At 42.9% G+C, this 23,597-nt stretch overlaps 1 protein-coding gene across 2 annotated transcripts in view; it reads right to left on the bottom strand.

The window, feature by feature from the left end:
• The window catches only part of MALRD1 (MAM and LDL receptor class A domain containing 1), a 349,934-nt gene that overhangs the window by 73,815 nt on the left and 252,522 nt on the right, over positions 1-23,597 (bottom strand). For both annotated transcript variants that reach the window (XM_054992174.1, XM_054992175.1), the window contains exons 28-29: positions 16,108-16,265; positions 8,182-8,383 (exon numbers count right to left, since the gene is read on the bottom strand). In XM_054992174.1, coding sequence (XP_054848149.1) covers positions 8,182-8,383; positions 16,108-16,265 — 360 coding nt within the window. The remainder of the gene's footprint in view (positions 1-8,181; positions 8,384-16,107; positions 16,266-23,597) is intronic.

Genomic DNA, 23,597 nt, shown 5'->3' with positions numbered 1-23,597 from the left:
CAGATTGCTATTTTGAAAAAGGTGAATGAATCAAAATGACATCAGCTGTTTAAAATCCCCAGCCGGATATAAGGCTATGCGGGTATGAAAAACCTGAAGAAATGGATGCCAAAACGTTAGCATCTATGTGTCCACTTCCAGGAAAAAAATCATCTCTGCAAGGGCAGGTATCATGTTTGACTGATGTTGCAAAATTCACAAAGTCAAACTTCCAATGTTTATGGGCTCCTTGACAGGCTTGTAAATTATCATGAATGTTCACCAAAGCATTAAGCTGACTACTGATGCCTATAATTCAGGGACTGAGTGCCCAAGGTCTTGCTGTTGGTCTATAAAGAAATGGGTAATCTAGTTCTAATCTACCCAAGAGACCATCTGCTCTTGAAACATTAGAGTTTGATGAGACCAGATAGGCTTCCTGATTCACTGGCTCATTCAAAATGTTCAAGACCCTCTTCTCTTGGAAGCCCTTGACACTGAAATTCTGTCTCCTTCTCTATTGCACTGCTCCAAAAAAAGTTCAATTTGCTGCAAGTTATACTGTAATTCAGCAAAAACATTATAACAGAGCCTGACGGTTCACTATGTGGCAGGGCCAGGGTGCGGCTATAGGCAGCTCTACCCAAATCTGGAGCTGAAAGCTATAATTTTTTATTTTAAAAGATTAAGCAATGTAAACTTTACTGCATTGGGGGGGTATTTTGGCTTAAAATTGTGTTTAGGGAATGGAACAGTTTTGGAAAAACAAATCATTTGGCAATACAGTATTTACAGCCTGGTACCAGAAGTATTTAAAAAACCTCCCATTTCCTTTCATGTTGCTCCAAATGTAACGAATTTTACCCAATATAGTCATTTTCCAGTTGCCATGCAGAAAAAAATCTTATATTTTACATTTTAATTTTATCTGAGCAAATCCATAACCCCCTTATTATGAAGGGACCATGAGTTCTAAACGTTTAACAGGACCACATTCTACTCAATGAGAATCATCCTCTGATGGAGTAAGAGCTTCCTCCAGCAAGATCACAGACTTATTGTAAGGGTAAAGGTGCATGTAAAATGGAGGGAGGTAGGGCTGTGCATGCAAAAGGGATTGGATCCTATGACTGCCTTCTACCAAGTCTTCTTCCCACAGAATGACTTTTTTCATTAGAGGAAGCCTTTCGCCATCTTTTACTCCCCTTGAAGGAAAATATAGCAGACAAGAGTCACAGAAACCAACATAGTAGAGTCATAAGTAGAGATGGGCACGGACAGAAAAAAACCCGAACATAATGTTCATTGTTCATGGCCATCCATGAACAGGGACTCACGAACAACCATGAACATGGCCCTGTTCACAAACATGTTCGTGGTTGGCTGTTCATGGGGGCCAGCAGGCTCTCCTCCAGTCATCTTCCAAGTCAAGATCCCTACTGCACCACTCCCAGAAACCTGACCTGAGCAGGCACCAGAAAAGGTACCAATAATAAATAATAGCTTGGCCTCAGAGCCTGGCAGCAGCCCTGGAACCCAAAGGGATAGATCCCTACCGCATCACTCCCAGAAACCCTGCCTGAGCAGGCAGCAGGATAGGTACCAATAATAAATAATAGCTTGGCCCAGAGCCTGGCAGCAGTCCCAGAACCTGAAGGGGTAGATCCCTATCCCACCCCACACAAAGAAAATTCAAGCGCCAATGCACTCTATCAAAATGCCAACAGCAACTCTCTCCCTCTCCACTGTCTGCAAAGTCAGAGCTGGGAGCCCCCCTCCCTCCTGATCTTTGCTCCCTTGTTGTAACAAATTTGGAGCTCCACACTTGAAAGGAATACCTGCCTATGCAGCTAAATTGGGCTTAGATTGGGGTTTCCAGGGCAACAGCAGGAGTTCAGACAGTTCAGACAATCCCTGCCTAAGTTGCCAAGGGAATTGATTGCAGGTGCCAGATTGTCTAGCTTGAGGAACAGCAACGAAAGATGCTTGCAAAAACCACCTGTTCGTTTAGAATGGGGCCTCATGAACAGCTTGTTCGTGAACAGCAGATTGGGCTGTTTGTGGCTTTTTTTGGTTCATATTGCTGTTTGTGCCCATCTCTAGTCATAAGATCCAAGCCAAGACCTGAGTCCAGTAGCACCTTAAAGACCAACAAGATTTTCAGAGTATAAGGTTTCGAGAGTCAAAGTTCCCTTTGTTAGATCGGAGTGCTTTGATTCTCAAAAAACTTATACCCTTGAAATCTTGTTGGTCTTCAAAGTGCTACTGGACTCAAATCTTGTTTTTCTACTGAAGACCAGCACAGTACTCATCTGAAACAAAGATCCAAGCCATAATGTCATAAGCAACTGAGCAACTAGGCAAAGATTTTATCTGGGATGCAGAGTTAATGCTACTAATCCTAGCTCCACTGAAGTAAAGGATTGAAGTAAAAACTGCAGCTTGGACTATAATAACAGTATAGTCATTTTCAAGGGTTTTTTTTCTTTAGCCATTGCATAGAACAAAAGCTCTTAAGACAATTCCCATGCAAGCAGACTGCGCACTGCAGTCTGTGTACACTTCTTCTAAATTCATTAACTCTTGTATAGAAATGCCCTTCATCCAAGAATTCACTCCAAAAGTTCAGCCATTGGGACCACATTCTATTTTTGAGTTGGAACCTAGATGCAAACTCATAGCTGGCAGAAAGGAAGGGGCAAGCACAGACTACTTTAATGCTTATATATGCTAGTGGCTCTGGCTGAAAGAGGACAATGATTTACCCTCTCACACCTTGCTAGAATGTTACACCTAAAGGGGCAAAGAGGAAGACAGCCAATCAACCAAGTTTTCTCCTCCTCTTGAGACAAGAAGATCAGAACAACCCTAGAAGGGGGAATGGACTTTCCAAAGGGAGATTATAAATTCCCAGGATACAAGAAAGAAGCTCTTTTCTATCTTGCTCTTCTCCTTGGATGGGTGCAAGTCAACAAGTCATGTAGCTAGAAATTATGATGTTGTGATAGATTGTTCCCATGGTAGCTTGCTAGCAGGAGATACTCTTAGAGTTGCTGGTGGCAGCAGTGACTACACAGTTTGGTTTTTGGTACCTCCCCCCGCCCCAGTAAAGGAAAGGGATAGCGTTGCTGAGTGGAGGGCTATGGGGTTTTCCAACCTTCTGGGGACCTGAAGGAACAAGGCCTTGTGAGTGGGAGGAGGGGTTGGTGGCTCAGTGGGAGAGCATCTGCTTTGCATGCAGAAGGGCCCGGGCTCAATCCCTGGCATCACTCACCAGATAAAAGTATCAAATAGTAGGTGATGCTCCTGAGGTCCTGGAGAGCCATTGCCAATCTGAGTAGATAATACTGACCTTGATGGACCGATGGTCTGATTCAGTATAAGGCAGCTTCGTGTATTTACAACTCTTCTTAGGATTAGTACTGTTAAGAGATCTACTGACATTCCTCACAAGATCCATGTTTAAGCCAAACACGAAAAGCTGCACAACTGACAAAATAAATGGTGCTGGTGGCACCTTAAAAAGTGACTCTCTTTTATGAACAATCACAGCGGGTATAAAGGCAGCACATGACTCGGTCAGCAGCATGGTTTCAAATATATTGGCCTTCTTCAGGCCAGTAATGTGCATGCCACATGCTGAAGAGGAAAACATTCAGCAGCATCAGCAGATAGCAATGCTCTGTTGATAATGAATGATGAAGAGAACTTACTCTGGCATTTTACTAGAAAGTCACATTTTGTTGCAAACAGGCAGAAATATTCTTGGATTTAGCAAATATCTCCTGTCTAATGAGGACTTGCTGTTTAAAAACAACTAGGAAAGAAGGAGGGGGGGACCCTTCGGTGAACTGATGGTGCTGGTAATGCTTTATTGCTCAGAGCTACCAACCAGCTAAATTGTGATTGCTTCCATTTAGAACATGTTGCCCTGGGAAACCTAAAGTAATTAAAGAGAGGCAGGAGAAGTAATAATGCAGAAAGAGGGGAGGGAGTCTGTGGCAACAAAGCAATCCTTTAAGGGAAGAGAACATCACAGGCAAAGAGTGGAAGCAAGTTCCCATATTATTCCTTTATCTTGAGTTGAAAAGTTGCTGAACAAAGGTAACCACTGTTTTGAAAAAAGCCTTTTGCAAATCACAAAGAGTTTGTACAAATGAAAAACATAGAGAGAGAAATGAGGGAAGGGGATGCATAAGGACTTTCACCTATTAAGCAAAAGGGGAGGGGTTGAAGTCTTTCATTGTGAAACAACAAACCACCCCATCCCCTCTGCTATAGATGGAATTAGCTGCAGATTCCTACTGGACATTTTTTTAAAAAAAAAATGAATGCAATCTGTACAATAGCATATCAAACACTAACTCAATAGAATTGTTCCATGCCAGTTTCCAATTAGTGAGTTGGACTTCATGAGACTTTTTCTTATTAATAGTTTCTGGGAGAACAAGGTTTGGGTTCAGTAGCACTTTAAAGGCCAACTAGCGGGATTTTTGGATTGTTGTTAAGGCCCCAGTCTTCCAACATAATCATTATGGTGGTCTGGAAGAGTGGTATCAGGATACATGGCAAAGTCAAGGTCACAGGAAAGAGGATCTATAGAAATTCACCCACCACATTAATAAGCTGCCATCATTTTGTATATGCTGTCTATATTTGCACCCCAGTATTTGCTATTTCAGATCACAGTGGAATGAAATGTATTCAGACCAAGGCATGTATTCTGGGGGTGTTTTCACAATGTGAGCCAAGAGCAATGATCCAAATCAAGAAAACTGCTGCAATGCTATATCCATAATTCAAAAGTCTCTCAACACTATCTAAATGGTGATTTACTGATAGCTCAAAGTGGTGCAGTACCACTGATGTCAGCTGGAGTGGCTGTCAACTGAACCAGTGTAAATGGTCAGTCAGGTTCTCCAGAAAGTCCTTTAAAATGATTTGAGCAAAGAGTGTAGACAAACTGTGTCACAGCTGACCTATCATCATTTAAAATATCCCCCCCCCCATGAACCCCCTTGAGAAGCGATGTTCCTGCCTGGGTTGAGTTGAGCACACGTTTAAACATCTCTCCTGGAAACTAATAGTTTGGATCCTCCTATCACAGAGCAAAATTGCAGAGGAGATCTTTGCCGCATTCCTTTTCCCACTTCATAAAAGCATGGAGAATATAGTACTGCTGCAGCAAGGAAGAGGAATCAACGGGAATGGCTCCTCCCCATTCTTTGCGAACTCTTCCATGAACAGAATCTGCATATGGAGGATGCATGTGAATGATTTGTGCTGACATGTAGTTGATTTGTGCTGACCCCCCAATCCCCCACAACACCTCCATTCTGTGCTCCACGTTGTTCCTGCAGAGGCACAAGAGGCTCTTGTGGAAAGGTGTAAAGACCTTCCATGAACGCACAACAGCTGCAATTGGTTGGATCTTAAAAATGCCTAAATATGGCTGAATTATGCTCTATATTTTTGCTTCCGTCCTACATCATTAGAAGTAAATATTAAATACCAATGTGCAGATCTCATGAATGAAATAGCAATATAGGCCCTTTTCAGATGTTATAATAAGAGGGCCAGCAAGCGCGTGGATCCTTCGAATATACGTGGTCACCATTGTGTTTGAAAAGGGAGATGCATTGATTTTCAGCTTCAGTATATACATACCAGAAACCTGAAAATTCATGGTTTCACATACCATGTACAGAGGCTGTATACATTTGCAAAACCTGTGCATTGACCTTTCAGACACTATGGTGACCATGTGTATTAAAAGGATCATGGGTAATGTGTGCACTATATGACTAGCAGACATCTGGTACTTGCTATCGTAGTCTGGAAAGGGCTATAGGAGTACTGTGCATAGTATGACAAATGTACATTAAACGATTCTCTGGTTTTTCACAAGAGTAAAGTAAAGCTGCAGTACATGCATTTCAAGTACAAATCAATAGGCCACTTCTCCCCCCTCCCCAATGTGGTTTTTATTACCAATGACAAAAGAGGCATTGTTTTAAACCACGGTGTTAAACAAGTCACAGAACAGGCTCATGTTTGCAGTTTGAAGGGGGGTGGTCATAATTAGAGAAGCGCAACTGGTGGCAAATTATTCATGAACATATTCTCTAACACTGCCATCATTTTTCATTCAGCCATAACTGCCACTATTGCCATCTGTTTATTGCCAACCACACAGAAATTATTCTTCTTAAATATGAATAGTTAAACAAATGACTGATCCTCACACAGCAACCTTATTCACATGCAAATAAAGCCCTGGGTGTGTATACCCACTGTGTGGAAGAATTCAATCATGAATAGCTTCCATACAGTGCGACATACTTCTAAGGGCCAAAGATGACAGGACGCTGACAGATCTATCTATTGAAATGCATGCAGTGGCCCCAATGAAATAAAATCACCAAGAGACACTACATGCCCCCAGATAAAGATTCCCTCTGAGGCGCCATCACATCACACAGACCCAACTCATAGATGAAAACAAATCATATAAATTACTCAGCCTGTGCCACCCCCCCTTCCACTGGGAAACTAGAGATCCCTGAATTTTGTCCCTTAATCTCACACCCCTCAGCGACCCTGCAGTCATGAATAAAGTGGAGAAGACAACAAAGGGGTCTGAGTTAAGCAAAAAAATGGGCTTATCATTGACAGATGCTGAATCCTCTTCTGCCCTACGGCTGGCTACCTTCTGGCCCACAGTCATTTCCTCAATGATGCTTTTCTCACAGATAGTTGCGGAGACTGTAATCGCAATCTGCTTATACTGTGTTTCAGCATTTCCCCCCAGCTTTGTGTTGAAGTTCTGCTTGATTTCAAATTTCTAAAATCCTAACTCTATTGTATTGTTTATTGAATGTTCCTATCGATGATTGTATTGACTTGTAATCCACCTTGAGTCTTAGTGAGAAAGGCAGACTATAAAAAATATAAATAAATATATAAAGTGTAAATCCTGTAAATAATGTAAATAAATAATTGATCCAAGCAGAGAGAAGGATGGGGAAAGATGGGGGATCAGTTTGCTGTCATATCCAGAACGGCTTTCTGAGGGCTTCATACTAATTCTTCTGATTCAGAAACAAAAACTTGCATTAAAAAAAGAAGATAAAATATAATTTGTGAATGAATTTATGGATGTTTGGGGGAATCTGACTGTATTGTCTCAGATAATAATATGGATTTTTTAATGGTCTTTGTAATTACATTGATATCATTAAAGCACAGTATAATCAATTATTTGAACACTGTTTTTGCGCTCCTTCGGGAAGATAAAAAACTAACAAAATTGTATGCATTCTTTAATGTTTTTTCTCTCTCCCAGTTATCTTGTCAAAAGCTTGGTATTTGCTAGCCTGGTACTATGCTGTGTTTGTCTGTGCTTTTTTTTTTACCTGTGTGCAAAGGAAAATATTTAATAACTGATACTGGGAAATCAGAGCTGTAAGCTAATGTTTGAGGAAATCAATATTATAAGGTTTACAGTGTTAGATGTATGAGGGTAAGGTTGAAAGAAATTTCTTTTTGCAAATTTTGCCCTGTTAGTATCTGCTTTTGCTTCTTGTGTTTCCCATAGTGACCACATAGTGACCATTTTCTAAAAACTGAAATTCGAATAAAGTTGTATTATTTTTTTTAAAAAAAAATTGCATTTGACTCAGTCACTGAGAATTTTAGATAATTGCTTTACACTCAGTTTACAATAGTCATTTTTTTTACTATGAAGAACTTTTTCAGTTGACTGTCTCCTGATGTCTTCTGAAGTGTTAGCATTTCTGAACTGTGGAGTGCACCCTGGACCTATTATCTATCTCCTAATGTACAACCTTGGTCTAAACACTGGCCACTCATACTTTGCCTTCAGCAAAAGAATGATCATCAGTCAGTAAAGGTGCCATGTTGGGGTATAGTTGAGGATAGGGGAGTAAATTGGCAAACACTAAACAACAGACATTAATACTGATGTATATTTTTCTGTCCAAAGTTATCTGTAGGTTCAATTATGTTTGATAGCTGTGATTTCACTGCTCACCTTTAAAAAAAACCACTCACACCTTCAATATGGCAGAACTATCAACTCTGAGAAAGTCTTTTATATCGCTGTGGAGAGTTACATGCTTCTAAAATCCATTAAAGACAATGGGTTTAAAAAGATGTAGGATTGCACTGTTAATCACATACCTCCTAATACGCATTCTGGGGTGAAAGAAATATCATCAATGGCAAATTCTAGGAGCTCCTTTGCACCCACTTCAGCTTCAAAGGCCACTTGGAAAGGACAGTTACTGGAAAGAACCACACTGGCATATGTCCATGCATTTCTTTTATTTCCAGCTGCTGACCACATCAAGATATCCATTCCAAATTCTTCAATAACATACACCTATTATAAGAAAACACAGGAAAAAAGGTTTTGTCAGTCATTTGTTGGGTGGCCCATACATGGGTCTTTTAATTGGCTGTGCGGCAGGCCTCAGCACAGGAATGGGAGTTCATGCACTCATTTTCTTTGAATTTCCACTCTATTGCTTGGCCATCCTCCCAGCCTTTTGCCTCTCTGGGTGGGCCTGACTATATGGCAGGGGACTCCTTAGCCTGGCCTGCTCGTAAGGTGGCCAGCCTCCAAGTCAGGACTGGAGAGCTCCCAGAATTAGAGTTTGGTTCCCCTGGAGAAAGTGGCTGCCTTGGAAGGTAGACTAACACCAGCAACAGCTTAAATAGCGCCTTGCAGGCCCTAAAGCTCTGCCCCCTTCCTCCCCACCTTGGCTCATGCAAGGCCCTTCTGGCTCTGCTCCATCACTCCTGGCAACTGGCCCGATGCTCTCGATGCTTTGCTGGCTCTGGATGTCTCTGACAGTTGCCAGGACCACATGCTTGCTGCTCTGCCTATCTGTGAAACCAATCACCCTTTGGCAGGTGAGCCTGGGGGTTCTTTTTTCACTCCCTTTCCCATCACCATCCTCAGTGGATGTGGCTGATTTTTCTTCCCCAGTCATGAGAGCTGCTCAGGGACTGTAGTCCAGAAGACTAGACAAATTAAGGGAGCTGATCTAAGGTAAACAGACTGTAAATCTCACACAGTGCTTCCTAAACCTTCCCCTCAATCCAGCAACAGAATCCCAAGGCTGCACTGATTGACTAGCAAAGGTCAATAAATGTTTCGTGGTGAATGGTTAGTAAGACGAAATGTAATTATTAAGACAGCTGGGTAACTCACTGAAGTTACCTAGTGGATCTGCCGATTTCTGAGGTGGTTGGTTCCTCCCTCCCTCTTTGGAATCACAAAGACACTTTCTTTTAACAAAATAAAAATAAAGTTTCTTGTCCCTTCCATAGAAGGATCAAAAGGCATATTTTGATTGGCAAGTAAAATAGTATAAAAGTGTATCTTTTTACAAAGCTGAGCTGGGTTATAGTTCAGTTCTTTTAAATATTGTTACAGTGTCATGTTCACCCATAGGTTACACATCGGCCAGAGACAGGTGGCTTGATTCATCTAGGAAAAGCTCACTAAACCCTGGGAAATCTGGTCTCTTCACTACTGCCTTTACCACATTGACAGAAATACTGAAGCATGGACTTCACCTGCTCAGATCCTGCACTTCCCTAGTCCAGTCACCAGTCCAGTCTGGATTCAGACTCAGGAGATAAAGTTGATCTCTGGATCCTACCTTGATCGTCTCATGAATTCTCAACCTACCATTTTCCTGAATAGACTAACCTGCCTGTTTTTATCCATGGCTAAGTCCTGTCTTAGGAGCTGATTGTCTTTCGTCCCCTCTAATTCCTTCCCTCTTCTCTCTCACAGAGTATCCATGGCCCTTCATTGGTTGGAGTCTCTAGGAATCTATATATACACCCAGGGTTCAGGAATTGGCAGTGATGCAGGGAGAGTGGAACTGAAAATGATCCATCACACTGGGCTTCTGCTGCATGGCAGAGATCATCTGCTTAGGGGTCTTTTCTCTGGCTCTCCTGGCCTTGCCTCCTCTGCAGAAACTGGGGAAGGTAGAGGTCCAGAACACCCAATACATAGCACAGCAATCAAAATAGCCCTTGAAACGGGACACTGAACACACTCAATACCATAGTTAGTCCTGTAGTTCAAACAATAGCAATTGTGAGCACACAGTCACTACAAGGGTTTAAAAAATTAAATGATATGCCCTACCATAATGCCCATTGACACATTCCCTGCGTGTACATTCTTAATAAAGATTAATTAGTTAAAATAATAGAAGAATGTTGGTTCCTGCATTTCTCCTCTATAGTTTAACTATTGAAAGAGATTCAATAATCAGGTAGAACAGAACTTGGATTCCCTTATTGTGATAAATCCTCTGATATGAAGAAAGGTAGCATAATATAGTAATTGCAATTAATCTGCAATAAATTAGAGGGTCCTGAATTCAAATCTCACCTATGTGTTGATAGATAGATAGATAGATAGATAGATAGATAGATAGATAGATAGATAGATAGATAGATAGATAGATAGATAGATAGATAGATAGATAGATAGATAGATAGATAGATAGATAGATAGATAGATAGATAGATAGATAGATAGATAGATATTGATGTAATGACCTGGTGTAAGGAAATGTATGTGAAACACTTTCAATCCTCAGTATATTAACCCAAAGTATTATTATGCTTAATTTAAACCAGGCTATTGTTGCTCTTGATTTATTATCTGATTAGATGGGACTGAAACCTTTTCCTTTCCAACTGATCAAATTAGTTAGTTGCAAACAGAACTAAGAGCCATTAAAATGTGTAAACAATCTTTTGATTGGAAATATAAAGGGTTGTTTTTTTTTGCTAGACATTTTCCTTGGCAAGCAACAGCTAATTACACTGAACATCTGAATTTTGAACAAGGAATCCACCTGCTGCAGAGACTGGAATTGACATAAGGTGTTTATTAATGAGTCTTTGTTCCCACAAGGAGACTATTTCATAAATGTGTCTTTTCAAAAGGTGGAAGCTATTTTCTGATCTCTAGCCTCAAATTTGTTCATATACACATGATTTGCCTTTGGAATGAGAATGACTCTGCGAGTAAATACTTCAGTCTCCTGCAATTTGCCACTAACTCAACTGGATTCTATGTGTCAGATGCTTGATAACCCTGCCCCCCCTCCTGTTTTTGCAATCTGAAAAAAGAAAGATTTATCAAGTCCTCAGTTGGCTACCGTGCTGTTGGATTGACTTCAGCTTGGTAGAAACTGATCTGCAAGCAAACCACAAGTGCATAATTTGGTTAGTAGTTAAAGTTGCAGCAGATGAGAGATACCAAAAAAAAATCAATCAAATAATGACTACCAAGAATAGTTATGGGGGTAACTGATCGACAACCAGGGCTTTCCTATAGTTCCATCCCTTGCAAGCATGAGAACAATGACTGCTTGTTTGTAGGCTTTGGAGGAGCTGTGGCTCAGTGGTAGAGCATCTGCTTGGTATATAGAAGGCTCCAGGTTCAATCCCCTCATCATCTCCATAGGTAAAAGGTGATGAGAAAGCCTCTACCTGAGACCCTGGAGAGCTGCTGCCAATCTGAGTAGACAATACTGACATAGACAGAACAATGTTGTCCAGAGACACCTCCCCAGCCACCTGGACATTGTCCTCCACTCCCACCGAGGAACCCACCAGCAACCACAAGCCCAGCCCCCACAAAGCCCCCAACTCACTGGGGGTGCATCAAGAGGAAGTGAGGGGTGTCAGGCAACCACCCTGTGAAGACAATTGGGTGGTATGGGTGGAGTCCAGAAGAGGAGGTGCGGCTGAAGGAGAGTGAGAAGAGGGAGACATGGCCACTGTCAAGCCACAAGCCATCCCAGGGCCTTCCTTGTGCCCTGGAGGGGCCAAATTGCCCATGGAGGCTGGCACCCAGCCCTGGCTATGGCTGGTCACATGACCCCGACTACAGCCTGGCAGCTTGGGGATGGCTGCCGGGCTCGGGTGACATGGGGGAGCCACCTGACACCAGGACTGCAGAGAAAGGCCCAGGGAGTGGGAGGATTTGAATTTACTCCATGCTATTTTATATAACATCTTTGGTCTATTTTGTGCTGGGTCATTATTTTTGATTTTTAAAATATTGATGGAATGTTGTATAAGATAAATATACCACTGAGGAAGGCCCTTGGGCTGAAATGCATCTGGTTCTGGTTCTGTACATACGGAGATAAAATGTAGTAATGTGCAGGGTTGGAGAGAGTTTTCCCCTTTCTGCTGCAGCATGTGCATACAATACCTCCAGATGGAGCAGCAGAAATGGGGAAATGTCTTCCTTCCACACTGTTTTTGCACAGGGAATAAAGCTTGGGAGAAAGGCAGGCACTCTCCCATACTGGCGGCAGCTTTCCAAGCCTATTTTCACTCTCTTTTTTAAATAGAAGCCAAACTCTGGAGTGGAACTGTGTCTGTGCAGAGCACAGGTTGGCTCCGTGGAGAACTCATAAAAGAAGCAATGTGCAGAGTGACCCTTACGGTGATGTCAGTGCTAAATTCCAATATTATTGAGTACCATTTTATTCTTTAGGAAAGACCATTATGGCATGCAGCCCTTTTAAAGGGAATTATTGTATATGGCCGTCTGCCAGTTAATGGTATCTTTCATTCTACTCGGACCATTATATCTAGTTCCTGGAGTAAGATTCTTGACTGGTCTTCTGGATAGGATGGCAGCTGGTAATGGTTTCAAAAAGATTTGCTGTATTATCAGGAAACCATAATCCGATAGGATTGGAGCCATACTAAATTAGCAGCTTTCACCAGTTACCCCTTGCTGCTGCAGACTACCTCCATGCGTTCCTTGGGGTCCCCTATCCCCAGGACCAACATGTTTTAGAGATCAGTAGAATGCAATTGGAGGGGGGAACATGTCATTCTGCTGCTGGAGAATTTAATCTGGATCCAGCCCACAATATACAAAACTGTTTTGTATGCTTCTACAGCAGTTTTTTGAGCTAAATTTGTCCAGATCAATTTTGTTCTCTCTTTTTATAAAATCTGTTATAAAATACAATTGATAGAATGACCTAGCTTTACTTTTTGATTTCAGACTAATGAATATGAACTCAAGGACTGAACAAAAGGCATTATGAGAGCCTTTTAATGGTAATAAAATATTTCTGACTGAGACTAGAGAACAATCGCAGTTCATTATAAGGATAAGGAATACTACTCTGTGTACTTATATAGTTCCAATATACAAAATCCAGAAATTCCACAGTTCCTTCCAAAAAGGTAGAGAACTTTGATGTTTGAAATAAGAATTGAGGATAGGTTAGAGAGGACAACCTATTGGCAATGGAGGGCAAGCTGAAGTTAAAATAGTTCAGGAAAGGCTTTGTTTGAAAAGTAGGTCTTGAGGAAGCATTTCAGTACAGAGAGAGAAACAGATTGATAGCCAGGGACTGCAAGGTAGCACTCTGTGGAGGCACAAGGCACAAAGGCAGGCATAAAAGGAGGAGATAAAGGAGCTATACAGTAGGGGAGCCTGAGATACATGTAAGAGAAAATCATTGTAAGGCAAAATAGATGAAGAGCTTTAAATGTAAAGTGGACAGGTCCACCATAGAATCCATGTAAGTACTTAATACGGGAGGTGATTTGTTTGAGGCAGGGGAAAGGAAAAATGCCTTTATCGGTGGTATTCTGAATACAGTGTAGTGGAGGCAGAGAGTGACTAGGGTCAGTGGTACACACATGCTTTGCAGGGATAAGGTCTTCCGTTCAGTTCCAGGCATCTCCAGTTAAAGAATCCCAGATAGCAGGTGCTGAGAAAGCTCTCTCTGCCTGTGATACAGAAGGGCCTTTGCCAGTCAAAGTAGGTTTCAGATTCAATATTAGGCTGCTTTATCTGTTCAATGCGGTACGGTGGTAGAAAAGTCTTTCAAGCACTTTTCTCTAGTTATTTCAGTAAGCACTGGTGTAGAAGAAATCAGAACAGAATTCATGTTATGGCTGAACCCCACACTCTAAGCGCCTTGGAATAAGCAACATTGATCTCACTAGGACTTACGTCTGACTAAACATCCATAAGATTGGCATCCTTGTTTGTGAATTCCCAGTAATAAGAAATGATTTTAACTTTCCTTTGAAAATTGATGGGTTCAGGTTCAAAATGGGCAGATATCAGACCTTGCAATGGGGAAAATTTACATGTATACTATAATATTAGATAAGTTTTAAGAACAACCAGTTTAAATGGCGAGAGAGAGATTTCATAAATATAAAAGCTGTGAGGAGCTGACAGAAACCATTTTCTCTGTTCAATAATCATTTTAAAACTTTGTCCTTTCTGGCTTTTATTTGAGTTATCATCAAGAAAACCTCTGATTAGCAGAAGCAAGTCTACAAATGTCTTTAACAAAACTGCATATAACACTGGAACGCCATTTCCCAAACATGAAAACAGCACAAAAATGCTTATCCGGTTTCCCACCTCAAAAATAAGCTGAAGTAATAAAAAAATTAGTCATTTTTAATGAAATTGGCCTGTCCTTTGCTGTAATTTATTACACCCCAGTTCACAGCAATTTATGTAATATGAACTGCCTAACAAGCTGGAAAACTGAAATATTGGACATATATTATCACAAGGGGAATTAATTTTGCTCTGCGTTCCAGTATTACAGCAATATGTTCAAGCAGCACTGCAGTGCAGGGATGCTGAACAGTGGAACTGCAATTACTCTCCTCTTCTCCTTCCAGATAGTAAAACAATATGGGGCACTGAGATTTGAAACCAAGGATGTTGGAAAGAAATCATGCACTCTATTAATGGTCATGTTTAATAGCTTCACTCTGTAAATCTCAAATACAAATGCCTTGGAGGAAATGATGAAGGAAGTGATCATACCCAATTTTCACATTGGAAGGCAACATGAGGTTCTTTGGCAGAAATATGTAGTTATTGAAGGTGTTTTAGCAGCTTCCCCCCAAATGCTCCAGGCACAAGGAAAGCATAAGAGCAAGAAAAGAACACAAAGACATTTACTCTCAACTGCACCTCATGTCTTTAAAAGTGTGAAATATTACCATTTTCTCTCAAACAAAAAAGTGTCAAGGGTAGATTGCAATGTGAGATTGCTGACCTTGAGTTCATTTACAAGTTCAGAACAATGGAACCTCCCCCTCCCCCCCATGATCTGAATAGAGACAGTGGATTCTTATCTCACTAGAGATGCTACAGATGCTGTAGGGATCTCTGTTCCTCTTTGCATCTGAAGAAAGGAGCTTAGACTCTCAGTGTAAACTATTGCCTATCTTGTTGTTGGCCAGTTCCTGAAGTGAAAAACTTGCCCAGTGATTCAGTAGACACATAAAAGTAGAAGTTACCAATTCAGCTACAGGACATTATGGAAAGAACTTGTGGGGCACTGCTATGGAGACTTACATCCTTCTAAATACATTGAATGTCCTGCATTTTACACTGGTTGTTATCAAAAAAAGACATTGGGTGTTTTTAGACTTTCATCCTCCCCCTAATCTTCAAATTCTGTTGACACATTTGCTGGTGATTTCTGTGTTGCAGAAGCCCATGGCAAAGGCAAATTCTGAGACAAGCAGATGGTATCATACAGGCATACCAGTGAAAATTTAACATTTGAGGGAAAGGGGACGCATAAGGACTCTGTTCATTGGCACTTCAATGACAGGAAACAGAGTATTTCATGCTTTTTTCTCCGTATTGTTTTTCCAGTCCAAATTGCCTCCCCAGAGCTGCTTGTAAACCCACAGGAGGAAAATATACCAACGTGATTATATTTGAAGCCCCTATATAAGTTTTAAAGATTCTTCCCTGTACCAGTTTTCCAATAAAATTTGAAGGCCCCTACACCTGGTTTAAAGATCTTTTTAAAACACACACACACACATATTAAGAGATCCAATAATGTTTCTGAAGTCATGTACAATAGCAAGATGCTTGTACTGCATACCGTAAGTGGGTTAGATAATGGTATAGAAATGTTTGAACTAGCAACCAAGTGAAAGATACATAATGGTTTTACACTCTAAGATTTAAACTGTGCAAAGTGTTTAAGAAACACAAACATTGCTGTTAGATATTAAGCTTCTTTCCTGACTTACCTTTAACACTCCGATTTGGGGTGAATTACACAGCCAGAACCAGAAGCGTAGTCTGCATATACCCAGGCTGGCTGGAAAATACGTGGTGGTAACTATTCTTGCTCTGTCCCCTTCTTGTTGAGAAGATGAATTGATATAAAGAAAATTATGTCCATTACCTTTAAGTGAATGGAAATATCTTGTCAGTACCAATGCTGAATTACAAAGGAAGAACCACCTTTTTCTTAAAATGCCATACACTAGATCATTTATTGCAGACCTTACCCAGTTACACACTTGCAGTACAGTCCTGAGCTGAATTACACCCTTCCAAATCCATCAATTTCCATGGATTTAGAAGGGTGTAACTTTAAGAGTGCAATTAACTACACTGTGTATTCATCGCACTCAGTCTTCAGTGTATGCTTGTAGTTGAATTTAGATTTCTAATCCATGTTCGTGATTGTGAAGCTATTGTGAGTTACATGTTACCAAAGTAGCTGGGAAACGTTCTCTTTATGATTCTAGCAGTTTATGACAAGTTCACACTCCGATTTGTCTACACTGTCACTTTTCTAGCATTTGCATTGTGCGCCATGAATTTTGCACATACCTGCAAATGCCCAGCATTGGCTTAGTACTGGGCTAAAGTGACTGGAAGCCCTCGCAGGCAAAGTATTGTTATCTGAGCATATCACTATAGCTTCTGAATTAGCAAAACACTGAAATGCTTCTCAAAGACTGTGTATTGTGACATGCTAAATCTCAAGCTGGGCCTTCTATAGTGAATTCATTCAACTATTTCTTCACAGATATTTACAATTGTTTTGAGGGAGAAGTTTCCCATAGATCAAAGAAAAACCTGGGAAGTGGTTGTGCTAATTAGGAGAAAGGACAATTGTAGTATACACAGTAACCTATTGTGGCTTTCTTTGGGCCCAGCTTATGTTTTGCTTCAGCCCTGTTCATATTTCTGGTTGGTTCCAGATCCCTACACTCTGCATCCTATTACATTGTCCTTTGGATGTCCCATCCTGTTGTTTGTATTGACTTAGTCTATGTAATTATCCTTGAGTCCCAGTGAGAAAGGTGGACTATAAACAACATAAATAAATAAAGATAAAAACATTACAAATTACACAAGTTTATCACTGGGACTAGCCACCATAATGCACCTTAAAATCTTTGTGTCAATCCCACTTAGAAGGGCCCCAATTCTGATTGGAAAATTGATTGGGAGGGAAGGGTTCTTGCCTACACCAGGGGTGGATTATTTGCCCTGTCAGAGGCAAGTATTAAATGCATGTGCAGTACCCCCCAGAGGGCAAACAAAGTCTATGCAGTATGAGCTTGGAAAAATGGCACAGGGATGGCCAAGGCAGAAGTCCCTCCTTCTCCAGAGACACAGTCCTGATCATAATTGGGACCCTGTGGCACTTCTAAATGGAGCTTCCACCAAGAACTCACAACTGCAGAATAGCTGCTAGCCCCATGGTGAATTAATATAACTTGTAAGGAAAATTTTGGCCCTTACTCTCATAAATAAAGAAACTACAGGTAAGGTTCTTATAAAATAAAAAACAGATATTGCAAAAGGAAGAAATACATTGCAAGCAGGGAAGAATGCATATGATTTGTCAAGCCCCTATGAAAAGAAAACCACTGCTGTTAGAACTGCTGCTAATTCATTATTCTATCTAAATTGAGTTAACCATTTATTTGTTCATATTTTTAAACTGTTAGTCTTTTTCATGGTTTCTCCAATGTTTACACTGTCTATTCCTTTGTAATTCCCTGTTTCTTATAACTATAATTTAGAGTTTCCCATACAAAGACTTCAGTTACATAATTGACAATTACCCAGAGAGTACCCTATGGGCTATTTCTCTCAGCTTCATTGAATAAAGATAGTGGTTTGCTCTTTTTGTAGAAACAGAAAAAATGTACAAAGAGAAATGAATCATTCCAAAAGTTGCTATTTATTAATTATTCACATGCCACTACAAACCATGGTCAATACCAGGAAAGCTCAAGCTAGCAACTAGACATGGGCACGAACCAAAAAAATTTAATGAACCAGTGGTTCGCAGTTCGGTGCCGATGACGATCCCGAGATTGTGAACTGCAACAAACATTTCCCGTTGCTGAACTAGTTCATGGTTCGTGGGGCGCGGAATGGCCCCCATGGCACTTAGAGAGCCCATATTCCTGGGGAGTCTTTTGCAGGCTCTCCTACAGCCATCACCCAAGTTTGGACAAGATTGCAAAAAGGATCTTGGAGTTATACCCTCTCCAATCCAAGGCCCCCAGGAAACTCCCACTTGATACAATTAGAGCCATCGGTTGATGTTGGCCCAGTGTACAGAAGGTGGGGGCCTGGCAGGCACGGGGAGACAGTGGCGAGCCACCTCCCCTCAGGGGGCGGGGGGGTGTCTGGCTGCTTGCCAGCGGCACTCCCCGCCCATGTGCCTGCCCGCCAGGCCAAAAAGGAATGCACTGGTCTTCCCAGCGATGTAGGAAGGTGGGTACCAGTGGCTGCCGCCGGGCCTGGCGGACATGGGGAGGCAGCGTCAAGCCACCTCCTCTCAGGGGGCAGGTGTCTGGCCACTTGCTGGCAGCACCCCCCATGTGCCCACCCGCCAGGCCGAAAAGGAGCGTGCTGGTATTCCCAGCAATGTAGGAATGTGGGTATTGGTGGCCGTTGCCGGGCCTGGCGGGCACAGGGAGGCAGCGTCGAGCCACCTCCCCTCAGGGGGCAGGGGGTCTGGCCGCTCACTAGCAGCACCCCCCATGTGCCCACCTGCCAGGCCAAAAAGGAGCGTGCTGGTATTCCCAGCGATGTAGGAAGGTGGGTACTGGTGGCGGCTGCCTAGCCTGGTGGGCACGGGGAGGTGGCGTCAAGCTGCTTCTCCTCAGGGGGTGAGGGTGGGGTCTGGCCGCTTGCTGGCAGCACCCCCCATGTGCCAGCTTGCCAGGCAGAAAAGGAGTGTGCTGGTATTCCCAGCGATGTAGGAATGTGGGTATTGGCGGTGGCCGCCGGGCCTGGTGGGCACGAGTAGGTGGCATCAAGCTGCCTACTTGCAGGGGGCAGGGGGTCTGGCTGCTCGCCGGCAGCACCCCCCATGTGCCCACCCACCAGGCCAAAAAGGATCATGCTGGTATTCCCAGCAATGTAGGAATGTGGGTATTGGCGGCTGCTGCCGGGCCTGGCAGGCACAGGGAGGCAGCATTGAGCCACCTCCCCTCAGGGGGCAGGGGGTCTGGCCGCTCACCAGCGGCAGCTCCCATGTGCCCACCCGCCAGGCCAAGGAGGAGCATGCTGGTATTCCCGGCGTGGGTGGGAGATGAGATGACATTTGGATGGGGGCCTGATCCCCCAGCAACTGCAGGTCCTCACCTTGGGGTCCCACTAAAGAAAATTTCAACAGCAGCCGACAGTACCCATCTTCCTGCCTTGCCAGAAAGGATGGGAGGGAGAGGACAGCAACTGCGGGTCCCTCAGCAACTGTGGGTCCTCACCCGAGGGTCCCACTGAGGAACAGTGTGGCAGTGGCAGCCAACAGCTCCCACCTTCCTGCCTTGCCGGAAAGGATGGGAGGGAGAGGACAGGTTATCATGAGGAGGGGGAGGGGCAAGATCCCTCAGCAACTGCGGGTCCTCACCTGAGGGTCCCACTGAGGAACAGTGCGGCAGCAGCAGCCAACAGCTTTCACCTTCCTGCCTTGCCGGAAAGGATGGGAGGGAGAGGACAGGTCATCATGAGCTGAGGTGCCCACTGAGCTTGGCCCCAGAGCCAGGCAGTCGCCTTGGAACCAGAGGAGATAGATCCCTATCCCCCAAATCCAAGCTGAACTATACTCTCAGTCTCTCTCCCCAAAGGCTAGCAAGTGGCAAGCAAGAGCTCTGTCCCACTCCACTGCTCGCTGAAAGTGAAACCCAGCCTGGGAGACCATGGTTAGTTATAAGCCCAGGTCCCATTGAGCAACGCGGGAGGTCTGTGTTTGGCCATCAGAGCTGCCTATCAGGGTTTGCAGGGATGAGATTGGAGTGCCCATGGCTACAGGACACCTCCCTCCCAACTTGTAATTGCTTTGCAGCTCTGTGGCTGGAAGGAAGACCTGCCGATCAAGGTAAGCTGAGCTTCCATTTGGGTTTCCAGGGTGACAGAAGGAGTGCAGACAGAGTTCAGGCATTCTCCCGGCTCCGTTGCCAGAGGAATTGATTGCTGGTGCCTGACTGTCTGCCTTCCCGAACCACAGCTGAACACACCGAACCAGGCCTCTTCCGAACGCTGGTTTGTTGGCAGTGGACAATCACGAACTGCCGGATCGCGATCGCCATTTTCATGGGTTTTTGAAGTTCGTAATGCGGTTCGTGCCCATCTCTACTAGCAACTATAGTTTCTACATATAGTATATTTTTATTGCTTCAAAATGCTGTCAAGTTTATTATTATTTCTCTCAAATGCATGGCTCTTATCTTTAATTAAACAATAATTTCTGTTCAGTACTTAATCTGTGTGGATTCATGCTGTTTCTTCCTCCGCAGAAGAAATACAAATAAACCTTTTCAATTTTTTCAGCTTCATTTGAAAGAAGACCCAGGATCTTAGGTTCAAGCAAGCAAGAGATTCAGGTAATCTTTCAGCGCAATCTGGGGGAGCTGAAAGTGCACAGGGTGTCAACAAGGGGCTCTGTTGGTATATCTCTGAGATACGCCAACAGAGCATCCTGACAGCACTGCACCCTACCCAGGCACCAGCTTGGCAATGTTGCAGGGCAATGCTCATGCTAGTTGCTGAAGGAAAAGAAGTGGCCCTAGATCATGGCAGAGCTTCCTGAACTGCCCTAGCCTGGATACCAGTCACGGGAAGTCACACCATGAAAAATCATAGCATAACTGATAGGTGCCCACACAATGGGACAGGTGCTGTCCTGCCCACAAGTCCTGGTGGAGCACAAGGAAGGAGGGAAAGCTGAAGGCAGGAGGGCAGATGGAGGTAGGTTAGGTTGGTGGATAGGAAGGAGAGAAGGAGGCAGGGAAAAGGTGAGAGGTTGGGGGGGGGCTTTCAGGGAAAAGAAAGAGGAAATAGTGAAAGGGGGAAATTAGATGCCTACTGTAAGAATTCATAGGTACCCTGCTTGTATATTCTAATAGTCAACTGTGGCCCATCTGTAGCTACTTACATCCACAGATTGAGGCATGGGTACAGAACCAAGATTTTTCAGCAAGTTTGTATACTTTAAAATAATGGAGGGGGGATTAAATCCCCCAAAAGACAAGTGCAAGCTCAGACAAAGCTCCAATATTACTCCTCCATCCACCCTGCTATTAAGGCAGTGAAACTGCAGGTGGGAGGGGAAGGAATCACTGCTGTTGTTGAGGTGGTGAAGCTGCGAACAGGCAGGCTGTGGGAGTCTCCACTGCTGTTGAGGAGGTGAAGCTGGCAGCAAGTGGACTGGGGGAGTTGCTGCTGCTGCTGTTAAGTTCGTGAAGCTGGGGGGGGGGGCGCTGGGGAAGTTGCTATCCACCACCATTGAAGTGGTGCAGCATGTCAGGTTCAGGTTCTATGTATAACCAAAGAGACTCCATTTTAATTCTTTTAGTATTCTGAGTGCTTCTTTCACAGGTGCCAAGACGCTCCCTCGCAGTTATCTCACAGAAGGAGAATGTTTTGACTTCAGCTTTTCCAGCCTTGGGAAACTTTCACTTTCTCAGCTTCAAGCGGCTTGTTTTGAGAACTATGGGGGGTGGCTGGGCCTGCTGGGGTTTGATACTCTGTACCTTGTTCTTTGCCTATCATTCGTAACAATACACGTGTACCAGCCCAGATATTGCATCTGGGCCAGTGGACTATAATGGTTGCCTTTTTCAGTAAATCTTTTGAAAACAATGGACTCTTGTCTGATTGCAGAAGGTAGTCTGGATTACAACTATTATTTAGCCACAGATCTGACACAGCAGTGGGGAGCAGACTGGGGAAGTTGCTATCTCCACCACTGAGGTAGCAAAGCTGGGGGCAGACAGGGAAGCTGCTGCTTCTGTTGAGATATGTAGAAACAAAAAAGAGGCATCTCCAATACAAAACCCAAAGCAAGGCATGGTGAACCACAATAGGAGATACAAATAATATTCTAATAGACAATTCGCACGGAAGCTGAATTACTGAATTATTCAAAAAGGCTTTTTTACTCAGATAGGAGGGCGGTATTTTAGGGAGGGGGGTCTTGGATGTTTCACTAATAGGAGGGCAGTATTGTAGGGAGGGGGTCTTGGATATTTCACCAATGAGTTGGGAACCATGGGCTCCACCATAATATTGCTTTACATATTATTTGTTGCTTTGAATATGTACTCATATATACTGCTTGTGCTTCATGTTGTCTAATATCAATCCTAGAATTGATTATGTTCTGTTTCAGCAATCCTTCAACCCTGTATTGGATCCTTGCTAATGCTATGTCTCTGTAAACTTGTATTCATCCACCCTATGACATTGTTTATGGAAATGTCCTTGACACTGTATGGAAATGTCTACCCTTGTCCTTGCTACTGATTGTACTGATCTCACTCTATGTAATCCGTCTTGAGTCTCAGTGAGAAAGGTGGACTATAAATGACAAATAAATAAATAAATAAATAAATAAATAAATAAATAAATAAAGAAAGAAAGAAAGAAAGAAAGAAAGAAAGAAAGAAAGAAAGAAAGAAAGAAAGAAAATATATATTTTAGTTTAAAGTGACGAATGCTCTAATAAATATTTATAATCATATACAAAGGTATCTTATGAATGAATAAATAATCAAAGAACTCTTACAATGATCACAGTAATACAATGTAAAGGACAGCCAAGTAGAAAGTAAGTATCAATATAACAGTATATTAAAGTCCAAAAATGTATGTTCTTCTCTTTTTCAGATGAAAATGCCAAGGAAGGTGAACATCGAAGTTCAACAGGTAAGTATTTTGCTTAAATTCAAGTGAATAATTTTGTCCATTTCCTTTTGTATTTTTTTTCAGGTGGAGCTGTTGAGGAGATGGTAGACCCCGAAGGAACCCATCAGCCTACCAAGTAGCTGGCCGTTTAATCAGTCTTGTTTCATGCAAAACACTTTTTCAGGGGCCAAATTAATCGGCCCACCCAAACCAATAAACACACAAAACTTTAAAATGCAATTCTCAAAGTAATTCTCTCGGTGTGCTGCAGAAAGTCGGCCGTACACCAAAGTCCCAGTTCCTAGCTCTATCTGATGTACTTCTTTATCATTGTGTGATGACTAGACATGGGCACGAACGGAACCCCCCCCCCCCCGAACAAGCTGTTTGTTGTTCATTGCCATCCGTGAACAATAAACAATGAACAGTAACGAACATGACCCTGTTCACAAACATGTTCGTTATTCATGGCCCCTTAAAAATCCCTTTAAACTGGCAGGCAGCAGGGGGGAGTTCCTGCAATGTGCAAGGGGCTAGGCCCTTTAAACACCCCACAAACTGACCTTCCCAATGT

This window comes from Eublepharis macularius, chromosome 11 (assembly GCF_028583425.1).
Source record: "Eublepharis macularius isolate TG4126 chromosome 11, MPM_Emac_v1.0, whole genome shotgun sequence".
In the NCBI taxonomy this organism is placed as follows: Eukaryota; Metazoa; Chordata; class Lepidosauria; order Squamata; family Eublepharidae; genus Eublepharis; species Eublepharis macularius.
The sequence above is the reverse complement of the archived record's forward strand: the minus strand, read 5'-3'. Positions and strand labels throughout refer to the sequence as shown.